Source organism: Catharus ustulatus, chromosome 17, assembly GCF_009819885.2.
Source record: "Catharus ustulatus isolate bCatUst1 chromosome 17, bCatUst1.pri.v2, whole genome shotgun sequence".
Taxonomy (NCBI): domain Eukaryota; kingdom Metazoa; phylum Chordata; class Aves; order Passeriformes; family Turdidae; genus Catharus; species Catharus ustulatus.
The window spans coordinates 6444840-6467121 of record NC_046237.1 but is presented as its reverse complement, the minus strand read 5'-3'; the positions used below and the strand labels follow the sequence as shown (position 1 = coordinate 6467121).

The 22282-nt window shown below is 46.5% G+C and overlaps 1 protein-coding gene across 1 annotated transcript in view; it reads left to right on the top strand.

Annotated features, from left to right (window-relative positions):
• LOC117004133 (peroxidasin homolog) overlaps positions 1-22282 on the top strand; it is a 46072-nt gene that overhangs the window by 8745 nt on the left and 15045 nt on the right. The window contains exons 2-11 of the mRNA XM_033074634.1: positions 1474-1545; positions 8700-8771; positions 9006-9077; positions 11489-11560; positions 13054-13125; positions 15319-15488; positions 17485-17602; positions 19105-19274; positions 19737-20009; positions 20163-20279. Of these exons, the coding sequence (XP_032930525.1) occupies positions 1474-1545; positions 8700-8771; positions 9006-9077; positions 11489-11560; positions 13054-13125; positions 15319-15488; positions 17485-17602; positions 19105-19274; positions 19737-20009; positions 20163-20279 (1208 nt within the window). The remainder of the gene's footprint in view (positions 1-1473; positions 1546-8699; positions 8772-9005; positions 9078-11488; positions 11561-13053; positions 13126-15318; positions 15489-17484; positions 17603-19104; positions 19275-19736; positions 20010-20162; positions 20280-22282) is intronic.

Sequence of the window (22282 nt, the reverse complement as noted above, 5' to 3'; positions counted from 1 at the left end):
TTTCTTTCTGCCCTCTAATTCTTCTCTATGCAATATTTGCCACTAAGAGAAGTGAGATTTCTTTCTGTATTAGACTTTTGAATCCATTGGTCGAAGTGGAAAAGTTTAAGGGAAAAAAACACAACAGAAGAAGCAACTTTCACTGGCCCTTGTGGTGCAGCATCCAATGATAACAAAGGGGTCACAAGGCAGAGATTTGATATTTGGGTGTAATTTAACTTAAACTGCCATGCAATTTCTGCCTAAAAGGTAAGAAAAACTTATTGTGAAAATTTCAGCATAGGATGATTACATTTTGCAAACTGTTAAGCTAAGGAAATGTTACATCTTGGGGCAATGATTTTAAACTGAAATAAGTCAGGTTTACATTAGATACTAGGCAGAAATCTTTTACTCAGAGGGTGCTGAGCCCCTGGCACAGGGTGCCCAGGGAAGCTGTGGCTGCCCCTGGATCCCTGGAAGTGTTCAAGGCCAGGTTGGACCGGGCTTGGAGCAGCCTGGGATGGTGAAAGGTGTCCCTGCCTGTGCAGAAGGGTGGAATGAGATGAACTTTAAAGTTGATGCCCATCTCAAAATAATTGGTGAATTTGAAATTGTTGATTTGAAGAATCCTTGTTTTAAACTCTGCCTCCAAGTGTGACTTTACCACCAGAATGGGCAACCTGTGCTTTTTCCTTTTATGAAAATGCCCTTAAAAGGCTGTCTTAAACTGAAAAAATAGCTGTGTATTCCCTAAATGTGATAGATCAAGTGGTGCAGGAGAAAAAAATCCACTTCATTGTGTGCTTTGGACAGAAACTTGCAGCAATCCCTGTTTGTCAGCCTTTTGTGATTTGCTGTAATACACTGGGCCATGCAAGGTGCCAAGTCAATGCACGTTCCCTATAGAAATGTTTCTCCTTGCTTAAGCAGGTTAAACCACTTAGCTCTTATTTCATTATCCCATTAGCAATCCAAACCCCGTGTTTTTGGGTTCCAAGCTGATGTAGTTCTGTGGGCAGCCCTAGAAGTTTGCCAGAATCCCCTGGACTCCAGTAACTCTAATTGAAGTTGGCACAGATTGGAAATGCAGGCAGCGATAAGCTGTTGTAAGTCTTGGAGCATTGCAGAGCAAAATGGGAAATTCTTATTAAATGAGGTTGTTTGAGCAGATTTAACCATTTTAGGGCACAGATAGTTTTAGGAGGGAGCTCAATTATGGGTCCACATGATGATGTGAGTTCCTCTACAAATCAGAGTGATTGCATGGAAACTTGGGGTTGTTTTGCTGCAGATTTTCTCTGGTGCTCATGGGAATGATCCCTTGAGACCTTTTAGTGTCTGGTTTGAAATTAGAATAAAGAATTTTCTGACTGTAGGCTTGTCCCAGATACTGGCTGACTTTGCAGACAAGAGCAGACCCCAACCATTGTCCCCACTCCTTCTCCACTCCCTTCCCTGGTTTAATGACTTGTTTATCTCCTCTGCTTTTAGAGATTTACGCTTCAACCACATCAAGGAGATACAGCCTGGAGCCTTCAGAAGACTGAAGAACCTCAACACACTGTAAGTTGTACTCTGAGGGTATCCAGTTATTACTTGTGTAAGGATTGTCCCCTAAAATGGCTTAAAGGTGGCCTTGGGCTTGTATTTATTTCAGTCAAGTTGTGGATATCCAGCCAAAGCTTTAAAATTCCCTGTGTCCTGTTTCTTACCTTTTTGTGCTTAATAACTTCCATTTTTCACTTTAACCTCTCTGTTTAAAAATAAAATATGATGAGCTCAAGCACTGACAGCAGATGTTTGAGCAGAAATGGCCTTAGAGCCAGTAATAGAAGTTCTCACCTGGGATCAAGACAGTGGAGGGATGGATTTAAATCTTCTTCCTTCCCATGGTCTCCTCCAACACATGAACCACATCAGTTGCTCTGTGTGAGTTTGAGCATCCTTCAAACACCTCCTTTCCCTCTGCCTTGCCCTAAAGAGGTGCCTACACCTACCCTGCTCCAGCCTTGTACCCACTCTCACATCACTGCTCCACTAAGCAGCTTCTCACTCTTCCCAAGGGAAATCCTGGGAGCTCTGCTCCTTCTGCCTGCTGCAGGGCTGAGGGTTTGGAGACAGATCTGAGTGCATCTGCAGCCCATAGCCAAGGAGCTGCAAACACACCAGCTCCCAAATCAGAACCAGAAGCTGTGTCAGCACAGCACTGTGCTGGATGCAGCTGGGCTGTTGATGCTCAGATCTAATTACTCTGTGAGCTGTGACATGGTGCTAACAGCCATAGGATTTCCAGGTCCCAGCTGGAATTCCTCAGTGAGGCAAAGCAGCTCCTTTGGGGACCTGACAGATGTTCATACATTCATGGTCCCAAATGGGAACAGAAAGTTCAGGTTGTTTTTTCTGTCTGGCCTTGAGTGATCTGAAGTCCCTGCTCCTGGGGAGGTGGCAGAGCTGAAGGAAGGCAAACCTGGGCAATAAGGCATTCAGTCAACTCTAGGTAGTTGTAGGAAAAGCAGGATTACAGCAGCACTTTGTTGTTGAGACCTGCTGAAGTGGTGTCTTTGAAAAATCAGCATTTGCCAAAAATTGTTCCACTCTGTGTGGGACTGAGGGGCCAAGCCATGACTGCAGGATGCTCCAGAGTGCTCCTGTGGCCCAGGACAGGTGGTCATCAAGTGGGCTGGTCAAAAACTTTATTGCCACTGATGTTGTTCATCCAGAACAGCCCGGGTTAGTCTCAAACAGCACTGTGTAGTGCTTAATTGCCAAAAATAATAGGGAAGAAGGGATGCTTTGGATGGATTCCTGTCATTTGAGATAGGGTCAGATACAGTGGGAAATGAGGAAAAAAATATCCAGAGAGATAACAGAATCCAAGTCTGTGGGGTTTTGTCTTATCACAAAGCTCTGCTGACACCTCTTGATCTCCAGCCTTGCTCTTCCACCCCTGGAGCTCTCCTGAGTGAGGAAACAAAGGGTTCCAGATGATGTCATCTCAGTGTGAGGCAGATGTTTGGCAGCAGCTCCCAGGACCACCAGGCGAGTTTCAGCCGAGCCCTGGGGAAAATGAGGATTCTGGCAGGGCTTCCCTGGGAGGGATGCTCCACCCAGCCTGCCAGGCTTTGTAAGGGGTCCCAACTGCTGCCCTGGCAGCACCTCGGGCTGCCCAGGTCTCTGACCCCTGCAGGGCTTTTGCCTCTGTCCTCTGACTCCTCCAGGTAGATACAGATAGAGCCCGGCTGAGGGGAAAGATCTGTCTCTAACACCCTGTTTGTGCTCCACCAATTTCTCCAGTTCTTCCTTTCTGTCTCACACTGTGCTGGACAGAGACCTCAGGGACAGCAAGTCCATGCACAGATACTAGAGGGAGCAGGCAGGAATGTGCCCCCATCCCTGCTCCCAGGATTTGGGATACCAGGGGAGTGCAGACACTCCTGCTTTCCCTAAACCGTGTCCTATGGCCATTGTCAGAGCTGGGCCAGGTGAAAAACTCTGCCTTTTTATATTTGGATTCTGAAAATCTACCTGATTTGCCAAGGAAACCTTTCCATTTAGATAGCACTTATGCTTAGTTGTGTGTCCTGGTCTGGCCAGCAGACTGCAACACTCAGTTACTCTCACACTTGTAGCAGTTGACTCCCACGGCTGAGGAGCTTGATAGCAGACTGAGACAACATTGGACCTCACACTCCTGAAGCAAATTTCTCTCCAGGAACTTTGGTTTGTCCAATTCCCACATCAAAACTGACAAGAGCTGAATAATTTGCTGATGTTTCTTAGATGGTAAATTTTGCCTGAGGACTTATATAGCTTTTCAAGTGATAAAAAGCATAAATCCTTTAAAATCCCTGAGAGGCTTCCTGAGAAAATCTGTCCAGAAAATTTCAAATGAGAGGTTTGGAGGATAGGATAGCTCAGGTTCCACATGCAGAGCTCTGAGCTTGCAGCTTTCTGCCATTGAATTTAAATAAATCTTTCATAAGCAAATAAATGTTTTTTAAAAGAGCTTTTCCCACTAATGGCAGAGGAAGAGGAACAGATTCTGGTGAAGCTTCTGTTCTCCATCTCCTTTAGGGCAGTGTGGCTGTTCTGTGTCCAAATTTGACAGTTTATAAACCACCCTGAAAAGGAAACCTTTGTAGCCTGTGTTGGATGCAGGGAAATGGGTTGAGAGCCTGTGTGGATGTCCAACAGTTCAAACCCTCCTCTGGCTCCTCTGCTTTCCTCTGATGTGGGAGATTTGAGAAATCACAGAGCACTACCTCAGCATTAAAAACAGGAGCCCTGTTTGTGGAAGAGACACTGTTTGCTTCCAGCTGGGAACTCCTGGTACAGCAGCACAGGTAATGAGCAATTATCCCAAATCCTGCACCACTGGGGGCTTCCTTGGTGGCTGTGTGCAGGTGGAGGAGTTTTCTTGGGCTGAACATCTCAGAGAGTTGTAAGAGTTCCTTTTCTCTTCCTCTTGGCTCTGCTCTGTTCCCATCCCTGCAGATGGTGCTGTGTAATGTCCCCTTGGTACAAAAAAAAAAAAAAATGCAGCAAGGAGAATGAGGCAAAACCCCTCTTGTGTGCCATCCACCCCCCCAGCTCCAGGACAGCTGTTGTGCTGCAGTTTGCCATCACCTCCTGTGTGGCTGAATTCAGCATTAGCTCAGAGCAGGGGCTGGGCTGTGGGGAAGAGAGGAAACGCTCTGAGCCCATGGTGAGGCACAGCCTCTCACTGCTTCCCAGGTTTTGCTCCTTTAGCTCATTTCTGGGTGGGGATGGATGATGACACCCCTGTGAGGTTTCTCCTTACATGTTCCCACAGGAATCAGCCCTGTCAAACCCTGTTTGGTTCTCTGCTGTATTTTCAAAGGGTGGCTCCAGCACCATCCACAGAAATGTCCAACCCAGGGATCAAAATTTCTTAGCATCCCCCGTGTGTATTTTGTTCTTCCTGAGGCAAGAGCACCCTAGAGAGCAGGGACTCTGTGGTGACCACACTGCTTGTGCCTGGCCCTTTGCCCTGTCACTGCTCACATCAGGTTTGTCTTTCTGCCCAGGTGACAGTAAAACACTTCTGGTGAGCCCTGCAGCTCTGCTTTAGGTGCTGCTGGTGAGGAGTGTCAGGGTGAACACAGCAGTAACGTGGAGTTTCTGTCTTTTACCCTCTAGTAACTCCTGAGAGAATGTGCTCCTGCCAGCAAGGAGGGGATGTCAGAGCCTGCTTGGATCTCAGAATGAAAGTTTCTCCCTTAAATATGGGAAATGGATATTCCAGATCATTCTGTCAACAAGAGGGAATGTGTAGTTGAATGTAAAACTCACTTTTTCTCCTCCTCTAAATAGACTTTGTGATGATTTCTATTAATGGCATGAGGAAAAAAAAGCTGTTTTGTCACAATGGCTGTAGCATGTGGATTGTCAAATGAAAAGAGGGAATAGAACATGGTTTGAGTGTGAATTCTGTCCTGTCACATCATTTAAGACATTCTTCAAAACAGAAATCCACTAATTTAATGCAACTTAAGCCTGTGCCTGGCAACCTGGAGAGAGGGTGGGGAAGGAGAAAGGAGAGGCAGTCAGGACATAAAACCTAGAGGAAACTGAGTGTAAAATGTTCTCTTGGTGAATCTGTGCCAGATCTCATGGTGCTTGTATATCTCAAATGTTCCAGAAGAGTTTAGCAGGAATAAAAGCTGTGTGACTGAGTTCTACTTATGTGGAACCCAATTTATGGGACATGAAGGGGAATGTCCTATTGCTGGGAAATGTGCTTCTGATACTTTTCATTTAACCTGTTTTGCTACAGGGTGCTTAAGATGATAATGATCTTCCCAGCCTCTGTCTGCCAGAGCATTTATTCCCAGCAGACCTGGGGTCTCAGCTTTCAGCCCTCTAAGGGTTGCAGGAATTTGGACATTTTTGCCATGGATGGCAGCTGGGACTGATAGCCAGGCCATGCCAGGATTTTGCACATTTCTCTGCCTCAGTGAATTGCAGGAGTCAAGCAGCAGACAGCTGTGCAGGAGCCATCCAAAGTCTTTCTAGGAGCCAGATGTGCTGCCTTGTCCATGGATTTCTCTGAAAGCATTTTGGAATAAGTGGGCTATTATGGACTTCATCATTATCTCACTTTCGAATGTTTTCCAGGACTTATCCTTCCATTACAATGGGGAATCCTGAGACAGGAAGCAGAGATGGCTTCTTCCATGCACTTTTTATTCTTATAAATCAGGCAATGAACAAATTTTTAAGTATCAGACGATGAGATAAGAGCCCTGTGTGCTGTTTGCCATCTGAACTTCCAGGATTCATCTTATTTGGCTGGGTCAGTGATTACACTCCCTTGAACTGCACAAAATAGCAAAGACAATAAAACAGACTTGGATAATGCTTTTAAATAGCCCCAAAACACAGCCAGACATCATAATGCAATTTGGAATCCCACTGGAGATCAGTCCTGGTCTGAACTCTGAGCATTAAGGATAATCAGGGAGGGCTTCCAGACCTTGCTGCTGCGTGGGGCTGCTCAGGATGTTGGTGTTGCTCAGGATGTTGGTGTGACCCTGCTCACCTGGCCCCTGTCACCTGTCCCCTGGGAGGCAATGGCCAGTGCCTGCTGGGTTCAGGTGCTCACATCCATGGCAGTGATGTTGGTGCTGGCACCATCCTGTCAGCCCATTGTGTGCTCTGAAGTGGGGCCAAGGATCAGAGAGCAGAGAAGGAGCTGCCTTTGTCCTGCTCTGGCCAGAGATGAAAGCTGATGGGGCAGGGAGGGGAGCATGGCTGGTGCCTGTGCTGTCTCTGTCCTTCTCCCACACTGCCCTCAGGCAGTCATTTCCAGCCCTTGGGTGTTCAGTCATCAAATAAACCTTTGGGTTGATGCTCAGGGGCTGTGTTTCCACTCAGCATAGCTGGCTGTCCAGGCAGGATCGTGTGTTCCAAGGACTTGACATCATTTTTACATCCTTATGAGCGAGCCTGGGCTGTTTGACCTCAGCTGTGTGTGTGGAGCCATTGCTTCCAGCTGTGCAGGAGTTTCCAACTCTCTGCCTTAACCTCTTCAGGCTACCTGTGCCCAGCCCTGGGCTGAGGGGACACCCATGGTATGGGGCAGCTAATCCAGGAGGATAGTCAGATCCAGGATAATGAGGTTTTTGTCAACCCCTCATTACCTGACTTCCAAAGTTGTTTTTCCCCTTGAGTTTCTCACATGCTTTTTTTGATTCTCAGTGTAATTCATCTGAGAAAAAGCTGGTGGAAAGCTGCTGTGGCTCAGGTGCCTGGGGAGAACTTGTGAAGCTTCCATCACATATGTGTGCTTCTGACATCTGTTATATCTTCTGTCATCCCTGAGATGTTTGATATTACCTTCATCTTCTTTTCCCACATTTTTTTTACCATTTCGCCCCATCTCTTTGTCTTTTCTCTCCATCCTTTACCTGCACAAACTGTTTTTGCCCAGGGAAACACCTTGGCTTGTAATGGCAGAGGCTGGCTGCTCTTTATTTGTGCAAAAAGTGGGGCAGAAGATTGGGTTTTGCTGCTGGGAAAGTGCTGAACTGCCTTTTCACCTGCTGCCTGGTGGCAGATTGTTCCTGAGGAGCAGAGCTGTGGCAAAAATCAATTTGGGAAATGCACATCCAGTGCATGTATTGAATGTGACCCAACATAGGCAGGTCTGGCTGCTTGCACAGGGAATTGCTGATTTTCCTACAGCACCTGAAAAAGAAATCTTTGCAGTACACAGCCAGAGATTCCTTCTCTGCCTACAACTCCATTTAGGAATTTTAAAAATTGGTGTGGCTGGTGAAATCCTTGCTCTGGCTGTTGAACTCTAAAAGCTCCACATCAGTGGGATCCCACAGCCAGAGACCCGCAGCAGCCACGGTGAATAGCTGAACTTTTTGTATGAGGGAGCTATTTATAAGTGATTTATTGTGTTTTCTCAGTGCTGGGCTTGGCAGGGGCTGCAGGAGAGCTCTGCAGGGCTCAGCTGTGTGGTTCCAGAGCTGCACAGCGTGGCTCTTACAGAGCTGGGCTGTTTCTGGGCACTGGCACCCTGCACACACAAGTCACACACAGATTCCCAGTGCCATGTGCTCCAGAGGTTTTGTGTTAAAATCTGGCACAACGCTCCCAAGATGGAAAGAGGTTGTCTCTGAGCAGCCTCAGAAGTCAAAGTTGGATTTATTTCTTTCTCATTTGTGGCTATCAGTTACAAAGTGATTAGCAAAGCTATTAGCATTTTATGGTTCCTATAACTCCACTGGGAGCTGGTGTTTTAAACTGCATTTGTACTTTTAAAAACTGGCTCTGGACTCCCCTGCTCACTTGTTGAACACAATCAGGCAATACCCATTGTGGTTTTACAAGAGTGGCAGCAATGATTTAATATCTCACTCCCCACTGCTTCTTTCTGCCTGTCTCCCATCCCTTCATCCCTTTCCTGGACAAAATTGTCACTTTGGGGTGAAAACTGTGGCAAAAGGTAAGGAAAATACTTTGAACACTGCAATATTGGAAGTACTTGGCCCCTCTGGGTGAGAAACCTTCTCACTGCCTTGGCTGGTGTGAGTACCCAAACTTTGACTTGCTAACCCCATTAAATCTTAAATTCTTTGATATCTGGGCTCAGAATTTTTCAGTGGGCATCCAAGGACAGAAATGCCACAAATCTCACATGTGCTGACTTCATCAGCTGTGATTTTCTTTCTTGATTTGAACAGGCTGCTGAACAATAACCAGATAAAACAAATCGTGAGAAGATCCTTTGAAGATCTGGAGAACCTGAAATTCCTGTGAGTTGATAGCTCAATAATTTCTTAACCTCTTTAAAATCTAACAACCCACTTCTAATATTTGCCAGTCAAGGATGTGCTGTGTGTGTTTGGAGTTCAGTGCCACAAAACATTGCCCTGAATCCAGGCACCAACCCTACCTTGGGTTGAGGGTCATTGCTGTTTCCTGTGACTTTTGGAACCCAACTGCTGATCAGTTGGCCTAATGCTGTTTCCTTTCTCTCCTTTTGAAAGCTACCTTTATAAAAACGAAATTCAGAGCATCCAGCAACATGCCTTCCACGGGCTGCGCTCCCTGGAGCAGCTGTAAGTACAGAGGAGCCTTGTGTGCATGCTGTGTTCCCAGGCTTGGAGAGCAGCAGGCACTTAGGGATGGGTAGGATGAAGCTTCTGCTCTTCTCTCATCCAGATTTGCCAGACTGCACTGGGTTCATTTGGGAACAGCTGTTCTGAGTGTTGGTTCTGGTTGGTTAGTGCTGAGTTCTCTTCCTGCTGGTGTTCCATATGTTTTCTCCTGCCCCCAAACCTCTGGAGCATAGGAAGAACCCAGCTGTGTTTCTCATGGCCTTTATTTCCAAGGACCTTGTGATGGGAGGAGAGAGGGGTCTGCAGGAGGGCTGGAAGCAGAAGGCAGCTGCCGTGCTGGCTTTGTGTCTGGGGATTCCTGAGCAGAGAGTCAGATCTGGTCCTTTACCTAAACTGAGGGTGCTGGTTGAGTTTCTCTCTCATCCAAAGCTCTGCTGGGAATGAATGGATGAAGTGAGCTGAGGGCTGGGGCAGCCCAGCATTCCTGGGAGCTGCCAGGAGGGTGGTGCTCCCGTGCTGCAAAGCACCTGGAAATTGCATGGGGGAACATGATGGTTCCAAACAAACACAGCAGTGACCTTCCCCAAGCTGTGTGGCACCCTGTGCTGAATCTGGGATGGAGGGAGCCTCGTGTGTTTTCCTGGCAGCTGGAGTCCATCACAGTGACACTCCAACTGTCCCCATTTCCTCCCCTTCTGTGTACAGCAAAACTCTGCTGTTTATTCAAAGGAGTTTTGTTTTTGGCTCTTAGTGCACCACTGTTGAGGTGAGATGGGCAGACTGAGGTCTAACTCTTCTGAAGTGCCTTCCTAAATTGGGACTGGATTTTTCTTACTTGGGACAGGTGGAGGGAATGAGCTTGGCTGTTTGAATCATGGATAGGTGGAATGGTTTGGCTTGGAAGGGATCTTAGAGTTCATCTCATTCCAACCCCTGCCCTGGGCTCCACTGTCCCAGGCTGCTACCAACCCATCCAACCCAGCCTTGAACACTTCCAGGGGCAGCCACAGCTTCTCTGGGTACCCTGTGCCAGGGCTGCAACACCCTCACAGGGAACAATTTCTTCCTAATGATTTATTCTACTTAAATAATTGAAATATAGGAATTACTTGTATCATTGGAGAACAGGGACCAAAGGTGAAACTGGTCTGATTCCTGAATTGTTCCCATCTGCAGCATTTATAGGGCTGGAATGTAACCAAGGATTTTGCTGTAAAAGGAACAGGATCCAGCCTGTTCTCCAGGTTGACAGCACAAGGGGACAGAGCATAATTGGAAGTTTCAGACAATCCTGACTATAGGTGTGCCACCAGGCTTGTGTACAATGTGCTTTTTCATCAGCCAGCTCAGCAAGGATGCCTGGGAGAAAATCTAGGAAGCTGAAACTGGCTCTAAGCTGAGCTTAGAGAGCTGATGCTGCCCACGGGGATATTTCAGCAGTGAGCGTTCCAGACTTGATGTCACGAATAAAAGAATAAAACAAAACCAACAAACCCACAAAACCAACAAACAACCCACTGAAAGTCCCATCTGTTTTCAATCCCAGGCAGGCTTAGCTCCAGAAGAAATAGCTTTGCTCAAATCCTACCCCATTTTCCTGTCCCCCACAAGCCAGCTTTTCAAGAAAAAGTGTAAAACCCGACTGATGGACAGGATCAGATGCTTTCCTCAAGGTCCAAAGCAATCCCAGCAGACATCTGAGACTGATTAGAGCACATCCCTGTCTTCCCCACTGTGACCCTCCAGTGCAGAATCTGAGTCACCCTCTCCCAGTTTGTGCTCTGATACTGGACCATTTATCATGAATCCTTCCATTACAAATCAAACAGCCATGTGGAGGCTTAGGCAATTATTTCTCAATGCACTCAGCTACAATAGAATGAGTATTTGTAGCTCTGTGATTAATCTGTGTCTGCTGTGAAATTTATGCCTGTGTAAAATAAAAGGGAACAGTCTGGGCAGCTTGGGGACTGTACAAAATCCATCTAAAAGTCAGGAATGTGTCGGTTGTGCTGGAATGTCACAGCTCATGGCAACAGGGAGGCTCAGGTATTGTGGTGAGTTGTTCTGCAGGCACCACGTTTCTTTTCTTGATGGCAAGGGGTGACCTGGGACAGGCAGGAGGTCCCCTAGGGCTCTGGAGTGGCAGGGCACATTTTGGATTTTAGTGGAACTAAAAATATTATTCTGTGTTAGCAGAAAAACCATGTTGGCTACTGTGTTTGCATGTGGAAACTGGAGACACTAATGTGGATTCTGACTTCTCAACACCTGCCCTGAGATGAGTGGTGACTGGGGGGCACTGGTGGATTGATCTGGGAAGATCTTGTGCCTCTTAAATTGCAATCTGTGTGTGATTTGTGTTTGATTTGTGTGTGATTTGTGTTTAATTTGTGATTTGTGTGTCACAGGTACCTGCATTTCAACAACCTGGAAAGTCTGGAGCTGGACACTTTTAGTGACCTGCCTAAACTTGAAAGGCTGTGAGTAAAGATGGGATATTTCTTGGGACTGAGAGGGTGAGGAGAAGGGGAACAGGGAAAAGCCCTTTATTTAGTGTAGCAGTTTTGGTAGCATGGAGTGTGATCTCCAAAAGGCAAAAAGAAACTTCACTAAAGAAAGATTTTACGTAATTGTTGAGTAGGAGGGTGACTGAGGATGTGAAGGGAATTTCCCATTTTATGCTATGTTCAGGTCTCCATCTAAATAGGAATAAATCTGCAGAAAGTCCTGTAGCTGGTCAAGCCAAGTGGGATTTTACTCTGAGCATAAGGTCAGCAACATTAGTCACTGTTGGGCAGAGTGAGCAAAAAAAGGGGGTGGAAAAGGGATAAAGTCAGGAGAAAGTCTAACAAGAAAAACACACATCCTTTTCAAAAGCAGTAAGGAAATGGAGTCTCCTGCTCCCCAGGATTGCTTCTAGCAGTAATGGAGCCACCAGCACAACAGCCCATGTGTGGTTCCCACTCCATAGAGAAACCTGCAGAATTTTCTGGGCTGTGTGGAAATGTGCCTTATATCCATACACGCCAAAGAAATAAAATTGTGGGATCCCACACCCTTAGGAAAATTCAGACCTGGATCAGTACATGACTGATCTCAGTCACTGTATTGGATCCAACAAAAATTCTGGATTTAAATTTTAAAGAAGTTTTTTCAGCCTCCAAGCTGGGCAACCAGGCTGAACTCTGGTGTGTGTGCAGCGTTTGGCGCTTGGGCTGTGCTGCTTTTGTGTTCTCTCCTGCTCCACCACCTACCAAAATTGCTTCATCTCTTTCATCAGTGGTCTCTTAAGAGTTTTAGATGCAACCAACACAATAAATTCCCCCACCATTACAGGAATGGGGAGTTAATTATCCCCTCTTGGTCCCCACTAAGATGATGCATTTCAGCACAATCACGTTTTCTCCCTAGGAACTGCAGAGCTTTATGTGTGAGCTAAGATTCTGGAAGTGAGAATTTGCCCCAGTTTTGTTCAGAGATAAGCCCAGTTTAGGTGGGATGTCTGAATTAGATTTGCTCATGGATTAGGGTTAATAACTACATGGGGTGTAAGGCAGGGGTTGTCCAGTGCTGCCCTTGTAAAATTGTCACGTCATCTGCACAGGGGAAGGAGAAGGTCCCTTCCAAACTGGAGCTGACCCAGGCCCAGAAGACAGAGGGTGGGTCCAATCTGAGGGGATTTCGTGCCCTTTCTCCTCCCTTTGCAGAGAAGCTGGAAGGGCCCAGTTCAAACCTGTTCCATCACATCCTGAGTCACTGTTTCCAGCCCACGCCCGCCCTCGGCTGTGGCACATTACATCACACCCAGCAAGGGATGAAATCCTCCAGCTCATGGAAACAAACACAGAATTTAAAAACTGAGCTCCGTTTTGATGAGCAGCCTTTGCATTTAAACTGAGTTGTGACCTGGGCTGTTATCATCCTCACAGTGCAAATACTGAATTTTGTTTTGGCATGGCTTCTCCCACTGCAGATTCTTGCACAACAACAAGATTTCCAGGATTCATCCAGGGACATTCTCTCAACTGGAATCCCTCAAAAGGCTGTAAGTAAAAAACATTGCCTGCAAAGAGGACTTGTTTATCTTCAATCAGATGGGCAGGACCCGAGGAACAATGTGCCTGGTTGGCAAAGCTTTTCCTTGTTGCACTTCTAAGGCCACTGCTAAGTTTATAAAACAGTTTTGGTTGGACCTGAAAGCTTATTTAAGCAGTTAAAAGTTTCTTTGTGCTAGTGTCTAATTATAATCAGCTTACAGCTTAATAATGCCACAGGAATGAAGGTTCCTGGAAAGTCTTCACAATGGTTTGAACCCATAAAACATCCTTGAAAAATGTAGAAAGTCCAGGTCATGGATATGACCTTGAACATGTCTGTAGATCAGTATCTAACATGGAAAGAAAAGTCATAGTCATAAAAGAAAAGGCTTGTTTTCTAGATTGAAATGAGTCAGAGGAATGCCAAGGGGCACGATTCCCTTTCCATGCAGGAATTCCCCAGGGTGCCATTCCCACATAACCTGTCTGTCTCTTAAACTTGCTTCTTTCTTGCTTTGGTTTTATGATCTCTGGAAAGAAGTTCTATGATGTGTTTGGGAGGGAAAAAAAAATGCAAAAGGTAAAGAATTTTGGTGTTCTGCCATGATTTTCAAGTACAATAAAATAATGTATTTCTCACTGCAGCTCTCAGTGATTTCTGCAAGCAGGTAAAATGCTTCACTCCTCTTTAACAGGGAATATCTTGTGAAATGCTGTCTGCAGGTGCCAGAGAAAAAGCTGGAGTGTCTATAAAACACTCGGTCATGGCCCTGTGTGAAATCTCACATTCTCAAATATATGACCCTGAAAGTGTTAGACTTTTTTTTTTTTTTTTTTTTTTTTTTTTTTTTTTTTTGGAATGGCTGTGCTGATTTTGAAAACCATCACAATGGCCCAGACCCATCGACTGTAAAACTGTCAGTGGGGAAGGAGGCACAAACTAATCCCCCTGTAGTCCTTATTTATCCTGGTGGATAGCACTGCTCTGAGGAATGAGGTCAGTGCAGGGAAGAGGCTGGGGGCACTGGGAGGTCACTGGAGCTCCATGCACTGCGCTCAGGCTTGTGCTGCAGTAATAAAAGTTCTTCCAGTTGTGCAGAAATGCTGCAACCCCCTCACAGCTGGTTACAGGAAAGGTCTGATCCCATCCACACATAAATAAAGGGGGAGGGTTTTTTGGAGCTAAAAGAGAAAAGCTGTAACTGAGGCAGTTCTTAAAGAATTCAGTAGGGGTTGAAATCTCCATCCCAGGGTAAAACCCAACATTTCAGTGTCTCATGTAGTCCAAAACTCCATAATCCAGTTTAACTGAATCATTTCTATCTAAACTGGAGTGGTTGATGGTAGTTTTTCAATTAAATCTTTCTAATTGCTTAAGCATTCTAGTTAACCATCGTGGCAATGAGATATCCTGTTGGGGTGGATGAATCAGGAAAACCTTATAAATGTGATTGTCCAGCAAAGGATTTTGAGAATTTGGAGACCATAAGCAAGGTAGAAATGATAGCAGTTTTCCACTGTGTGCCTGAGAGGAACAATGTGGGTGCTTGAAGGCTCCTTCCTTTGTTTAGATAATGCTACAAATACCAAAGAGCAGCAGAGACCTCTCCAGGTATAACAGGAAGGGTCTGAGATAAGGTTTAGAGATAAGAAAGCAGTAAAACATGGCAATATAGTGATTTCTATAGGCTGCATGCAAATGTTAGAGAATTTGTATCTTGTATTAGACTGGTTAGTGGAAATTAGAATATTCAATATAGAAGACAATTTATTGTATTGTAATGGGAAACTCACTCTCTTTATTCTCTCTCTTAGCTCTTTATTCTTTCTCTTAACTCTCTTAATCTCTTAACTTTTAAGCCCTTATCTCTCTTTTACCTCATCCTCTTACTCAGAACTCCTACCACCCCACACTCTCCTCCTGCCCTGCTCTGAGCTGGCAGCTCCAAGCAGGGCCCTCTTTCCCCGCGCCCTGTGCAATAAACTCCAAACTTCAAGACCTGCCTATAGAGATCTCTCTGTTTGTCCCGACTGTCTAGCCCACCAACCCCCTCAATATTCCCACAATATCCCAAATTTTCCCGTGGGATATAATCAAACACCCAGTGCCCCTTCCCTCTGCAGGGCCGCTGTGCCCTGGAGAAGGAGGCAGCACAGCAGCTGCAGGCTGGGCTCTCAGTGCCTTTTCCTGGCTCTTGCAGGCGGCTGGACTCCAACTCTCTGTTCTGTGACTGTGACCTGCTGTGGCTGGCAGAGCTGCTGAGGAGATCAGCGGAGCAGGGCAGCATCCAGAGCGCTGCCACCTGCGAGGCCCCGCGCGCGCTGCACGGCCGCTCCATCGCCACCCTGAGCGCCCAGGAGTTCAACTGTGGTGAGCCAGCCCAAACCCCTCCTTGGGCCACCCTGCAGCTGGGCTTTGGTCTGGGAAGTGCTTCCTCCAGCTCTCTTCCTCCCTCTTCCCTCTGCTGGCATCCTGGTTTCTCCCTCCTTCGCTGCTGGAATGGGAAAATCCCAGCGGGGCTGCAGGAGGAAGCTGACATTCCCAGAGCTGTTGGAGGCAGCTCTGTTTTGGCTGGAGGGTGTTGTCCTGGCTTTTTGCATGGAGTAGGGCTGGTAAAGGATCTGCTGCAACCAAGAAGCAGAGGAAATACCCCACATTGGACTGAACAGAGGGGAAACACTGAGAGAGCTGCAGTGGCTGGAAACACAACTGGGAACCAGAGGGGGAGCATTGTAGATATGGAACTGAATGCTGTGTTTGACTGTGGTGTAACTGATGTCTTTTGTTAGGCTGCTATTCTTTAAATTTAAATTTTAAACTTAAATTTAAATATTAAACTGGGTTTTTTTCTGAAAAATCCTAAAATTAGCTATTACGTATAGAAAAAGACAAAACTCTGATTTTTAAGTGGAGGTTGGCACAAACATTGGCTGTAGTTCCGTGGTGCTTTGCTGCTGGTAGAGTCAGTTTGAGAAATTCCCACCCACATGGGCTGGCTGTTAGCATCCCTCCTGGATATGCCAGTCCAGCTGTGCATGGCCCTGCTGCGAGCCAAATGTGTGAGCTCGGCTGCATTTTGAAGAGCTCTCCATTGAATTCAGCTTTTATCTTATGATTTCATTACTTTTTTTGAAAAATGTTCACCATTTCACAGCTTAATTTAGGGCACAGCCATGCAAAGAGTTGAGTTGGCACAAACAGGTCTGTGACCTCAAGGGAGCGGGGATAGGAAGGGCTTAGGGAAAGCAGCTGGGGACACATGGAGTGACTGTGCCACACAACAAGCTGTCCCCAGCACACTCCCAGTGCCACAGTACAGCTGTTAGTGCAAATTTGTTCTGGTTCAGGCATGGAAACACAGTGGGGTTTCTGTCAAATTAGCCAGAGCACCTGGTGGGAAGATTTTGCTGGCATTTGGCTTTCAGTCTGGTGGTGTGCCAGCTGGGAAGACAAATGATACCGAGTTCAGCACAGAGCTCTACCCGTGCAGGTGGCTGATATCTGAGTCAGTCTGAAAGCTGCTGGTGCCATTAACCCATGGCTTTGAGCCACAGGAGCAAATCTGCCCTGGGTCAGAGTTTTGTACTGTGGGGCTGTGCTGGGTTTGGGCTGTGCTGGGTTTGCCTTTGGGGATTTTTTTCTGAGCCATTAACTCATGATCTGAGGAGTGAGGACACTGAACTTCTACTGGAGGAAGTGACAGGTTCTCAATTCTAGGAATAATCCAGCTGGTTTTACTGGATTACTGGTGAGCATGCAGATTGTGAAATGGGCAAGCTGTTTGCTGAATCAAGATCAAGTACTCCAGGGCTTGTCCATAAATTCCTCCCTATTTTAGCACATCCTTTCAATGTTTAACTTGCTTGGTGCTTGAGTACATCTCAAAGTGAAGCACACAGTGAAAGGCTTGGCTGGATAGGGACAGGATGATGAATTGGGGCCATAATGAATGAAATCCTGTTGGGAAGGAAGTGGTGTGGCTTGCAGGGAGCTGGCTCTGTGTTCAGGTGGAGCAGGAAGCTGCAGGCTGCCAAGGGCAGAAAAACAACCTTAGTGAGGATGCTACTGACTTCTCTGCTTTGAGGGGAGACAGGGAGCAGCTCTGTAATGAACCACTGTACAGTCAGGACTGTGGGAACTGATCCACTGCCTGATCCTGGGAATAGGAACAGCAACAATTCCCCAGAGCCTTTACAGGTGAATTATGCCATTCATGATATTTGCAGGTGTTAGTGAGTTTTGGGGTGGCTCTGAGGGGATGCTGCTGTGCCTGGAGCTGTGCTTGGTGCTGTTTCTTGGGGCATTGCTGGGCTGCAGGTATTCCTGTGCTGCTTTGGACTGGTTCTGTTCCAATGGTGTTTTGCAGAGAGGCCTCGAATAACCTCAGAACCCCAGGACGTTGATGTGCTCTTGGGAAACACAGTTTATTTCACCTGCAGGGCAGAAGGCAACCCAAAGCCTGCCATTATTTGGCTGCACAACAAGTAAGTCACACGCAAGGACCTGGGTGGCAAAGGTTTTCAAGCACTGAGTTCTTCAGTGCCTGCCTGTAATTACAAAAGTTGTTTCACACAATGTTAAAAAAAAAAAAAAAGGAAAGAAAAAAGGAATGGTTATTTCATGGGTTATATTTACCTTCCTTTTAACAGCATTCTCTGGTGACCACGTAATCCAAGTGGTGTTTTCATCTGCATTTGAAATATTTCATCTGTGTTTGTAATGGATTCCAAGAGCTTATAACTTTCCTATAAACATACTCTGCAGGCTGAAAGCAATTGTCTTTTGATCAGGAAAAAATAAAATTACTGTTTCATGTTGCTCTCAGCCACCATGCTTGCCCTTTGTTAACTGCTGAAATGCTCACTGAAGGCTGATTGTGCTAGGTATGAGGTTTCTTTCCAAAGAGAAAAATTGCTGTGCTCCACTGAAGGACAGAATTTACAAATTCATGTGTAGGCTCTGTGCTAGATGCCAGAGTGTTCTGGGAAATGCTGCACAATAAAATATTCTGTGCCCACTGTTGAAGTGAAGCTGCTTTGCTGCTTTATGAGCTTCTTGTCTGGTGAAGCCTGAGCAGGGCTTGGTTATTAATAAAAAATGATCAATGTGTGCTTCTTCAGCAAAACCCCCACCAGGCAGAGTTTCAGCCCAGAGCAAAAGTTTATGGCTGAGTTAAGTCCCTTTGGAAGGAAGGTTTTGTTAGGAAAATGCTGGCAGGCTCCCAAAGACAGCATTGTAAGAAGGGTAATGATAATAAATGTTCAACAAACGAGATATGGCTGGAGTGAGGAGACACCAGGGGAATTAAATAAATGCCCAGCAAGCAGATTAGATTGCATAGTGGGTTCAGCCTTTGTCCTAGGGGGAGAGAGGTCCCTTCTTCCCTTTCCATCATCTGCAGCCATCCAAGATTCCTTCGTGCTGGGACAAATGGGATGCACTGGGACCTTCTCCACGGGCTGGGATCCAGGAGTCTCAGGCCATTGCAGAAAGAGGGAAGATGTTTCTCAGCTCTCGGGCTGGGTTGGAGTCCAAGCTGTGTTGGGGTCCCATGGTGACTCCTCAGAGCTTTTTGCTCCTCTGAGGCCTTTGAGCCTCGAGTTTGAGTAGCAAAGGCTGCACACAAGAGCAGTATTAATTCATTGTTAAACCTGCACTTAGTGAGTAAGGAGAACAGGGTTTCTGACCCAGGACATCCTGACAATGGCAGCGATGCTGTGACATGGGCACAGAGTGCTCGCCTGATGGGCTGTAAATGTGCTGTGTGATCAGTGGAGAGAGAAAAAGCAGCTCACCCAGGGAGCAAATTAGAGCTGGAGCTGCAGTTCAGGGCTGTGAATCAGAACTCTTGCTGCAAATGTCATGAGTCTCCCAATATCTCCAAGAAACACCAACTTACTGCAATGCAAAGCGCCCAGGTCCCCCCAGGGGGATCCACCAGCCTTTATTCCTTTCAGATTTTGCCTGTTTCTGGCTGTTTTTTCAGTAATAAGATTGACATGAAGGATGATGACCGCCTGAACTTGTTGCAAGATGGTACCTTGATGATCCAGAACACCAAGGAGTCGGACAAAGGCGTCTACCAGTGCATGGCCAAGAACATTGCTGGGGAGGTCAAGACGCAGGAAGTGGTGCTGCGCTATTTTGGCTCCCCGTGTAATTGAGATTTGTGCACCCCTTTACGACCCAGCTGGGGTTGGGGATGGGAATGGAGCTAAATCAGAGCCAGTCCCAGCTTTGTATGTGCCAAGATGTTCTTGGTGTGCTGGGGGAGAGAGAGGTGACAGCCAAGTGAGGTCTGAGCTTAAGGGGTTCCCATTGGAGTGGGAAAAGGGTACGTAGAGATTGAAGGTAATTTGGGACTGGGGGGGAGTTTGAAGGCTGGGATGAATTCTGCAGCTCAAGGGTGGAGGGGACTGAGAAGTGAGGATGCTCCAGCACTGAGTGAGTGGGTGTGAGGAGGTGGTGGGAAGATGCTGGGGGCAGTGCTCACAGCGAGGATTTGGGTGTCAGGGAAGAACCAGGGTGGGTGGCTGGGTTGCAGAGCAGTCCAAGCAACTTCTGCCCATCAGTGAGCAGGCAGCAGAGCTGGGTGCTAAAGCTCTCCTTTCCTTCCAGCCAAGCCCACTTTTGTGATCCAGCCACAGAACACTGAAGTGCTGATTGGGGAAAGTGTCACCCTGGAGTGTGGGGTCTCTGGGCACCCCCAGCCCCGCGTCAGCTGGACCCTTGGCACGGGCTCTCCTTTGCCACAGGATTCCCGTTTCACCATCACCAGCTCTGGGGGGCTCTTCATTCAGAATGTCACCTTCTCAGACCAGGGGCAGTACAACTGCAATGCCAGCAACTCTGAGGGATCCATCCAGGCCACAGCGAGGATCATAGTGCAAGGTGAGGGCTCCCAGGCTGATGCTCTGGACATTCTGGGACATTTCTGGGACACAGTGTTTGGTCAGCAGGGTGTATTTGAGTCCTGTGACTGGTTCTGCTGCCATGAACTCCCTGGAGTGTTTCCTGCTGCTCAGTCATTGCTTTCCCTTCTAGATTCTCCCAGGTTTCTCGTCGTTCCCACGGATCAGACAGTAACTGAGGGACAAAGCGTGGATTTCCCCTGCTCTGCTGAGGGTCACCCTCCCCCAGTGATTACCTGGACAAGGGCAGGTACTGCTTCATTTGACTTGTGGCTTCTCTCTCCCATGCCAACATCCACGGGGTGTGGGTGGGAGCAGCTGAGCTGCTGCTCCAGGGTGGTGGGCAGGACAAATTGTGACCAGCACAGACCCAGTCCCACTGGGAGGTGTGGTGTATATCACCAAGGATGGTGTTAAGCACTGAGGAAGGAGCATCTTGAGTCTCTATCGCAAGGAAGGGGTGTGATGGTTTTTATCAGCATGAAACCCATGGAAAGCCTCACACTTCTTCCTGCAGTGGCTTCCCACCCCCTCTGAAAAGGCAAGGTCTGGGCACTCCAGGTCAGTGGATATCAGTCACAGAATTGGGAAAGGACCTCTAAGATCCTGAATTCCAACCTTTAACCCAGCACTACCATGCTCACCACTAAACCGTGTCCCAAAATGCCAAATCTACCCTTTTTTTGAACACTTCTGAGGATGATGATTCTACCACTTCCTTTTGCAGTATCACCATGTGCCTGCTCTGTGTCACTGTCCCTTGGGGAGCATGTTGCAGAGGGGCACCAGTCTCTGGCACACCTCAGAGTTTTCTCTTAGCTTAGGAAAAAACATTTTGAGACAACAGGTGGTGGTGAACTTTTAAAGTCTCAAATAATTTTTAATGCTGGGCTCCACTGAACTGATCTCATCCAGCACTTTCTGGGACAGAAGCCAATAATGCTTGGCCCAGAGGTCCTCCAACTTTTCCTTATGCTTCACAAGCCATAATTAATGGTTTAGGGCTGTGGAGAGTTTGTGGGTATTGTGTTCCAGCTTCCACAGCAATGGCCCTGATGCAGAGTTAAGAAGGACCAGCTGAAATTCTGCTCTGCCAGCATGTTCTCCATCTCCTTTAACCTGTTTTCCTCCAGAAAATATATCTTAGGCATGTGGAAAGGAGCACAGTGACAAGAAGTAAGATTCATAACTACTTTGTAACCAGGTTTGCACTCAGCAGTCCATAAATAAAAAATCAACCAAGTTTACAGTGCTTTCACATGCTAAAAGCAAGATAAGATGAGGGGAAGTGCTGCAGCATTGTTCATCTCAAAGCCACTTTTGAGAGCTTGGGGTTTTGGTATTTGGGGTGAACAAGTAGAGGATGAATAAATGGAGGGAAATGGAATATACTCTAAAAAAAGTTGCTAACTTGACAAGTTTTGATAATTTTATTTGGGTTTGTCAAAGCAGTTTAGTTTTCAGCTTTTCTCCTGAAATAGAGAAAATATTGAAACAACTGTTTCCAAACCAAAAAATCACACCAACAAATTTAGAAGGACAGTGCCAAATGTTCCCATTTATTTGATGAAAATGGAGTTTGGATAATTGAAGAGTGATTTGCTATCTGTCAGGGGTCAAAAAATCTGCAGGATGCACTTAAAAAAATACTTATGAGGAAAGAAAAAGCGTTCCAGCTCCTCCCAGCTGATCAGACAAGACAACTCAGTGTGTAAAGGTGGTGTTTCAGGGCAATTGATGCTGGGAAGGAAATGAAATGTGTGACTATCACACAGACTCCTCCAGTGATAGTGATGCCTTCAAAATCTAGAAACTACACAAAACACTTTTGAGACAATATTAATACAGGAAATAATATAAAAGGCGTCCAGGAGCAGATACAACAAATTGCATGCTGAAAATGCACACATTTCAAAGCACATGTGACATAGGGCCAGTACAGTTTATAAGCCCATCAAATTAGCATAAATGACCAGAATCCCCAGTTAGAAACACAGATAATGAAGTAATTCCCCCGCTTGGTTCAACCCATTCTGAAGCCTCTCTCCTTGCTAGTTATATCTAATACATGAGAAAGTGCCTTGGGAAGGTGCCTTGGGAAGGTGTCTTGGGAAGGTGTCTTGGGAAGGTGTCTTGGGAAGGTGTTTTGGGAAGGTGTCTTGTCCTTGATTCCCAAAAGAAGCAAGATCAGAACTGGCCCTCAGGAATTTGTCTGATAGGAAAAATGCTGGAGTTAGGAAACGATAGAACAAC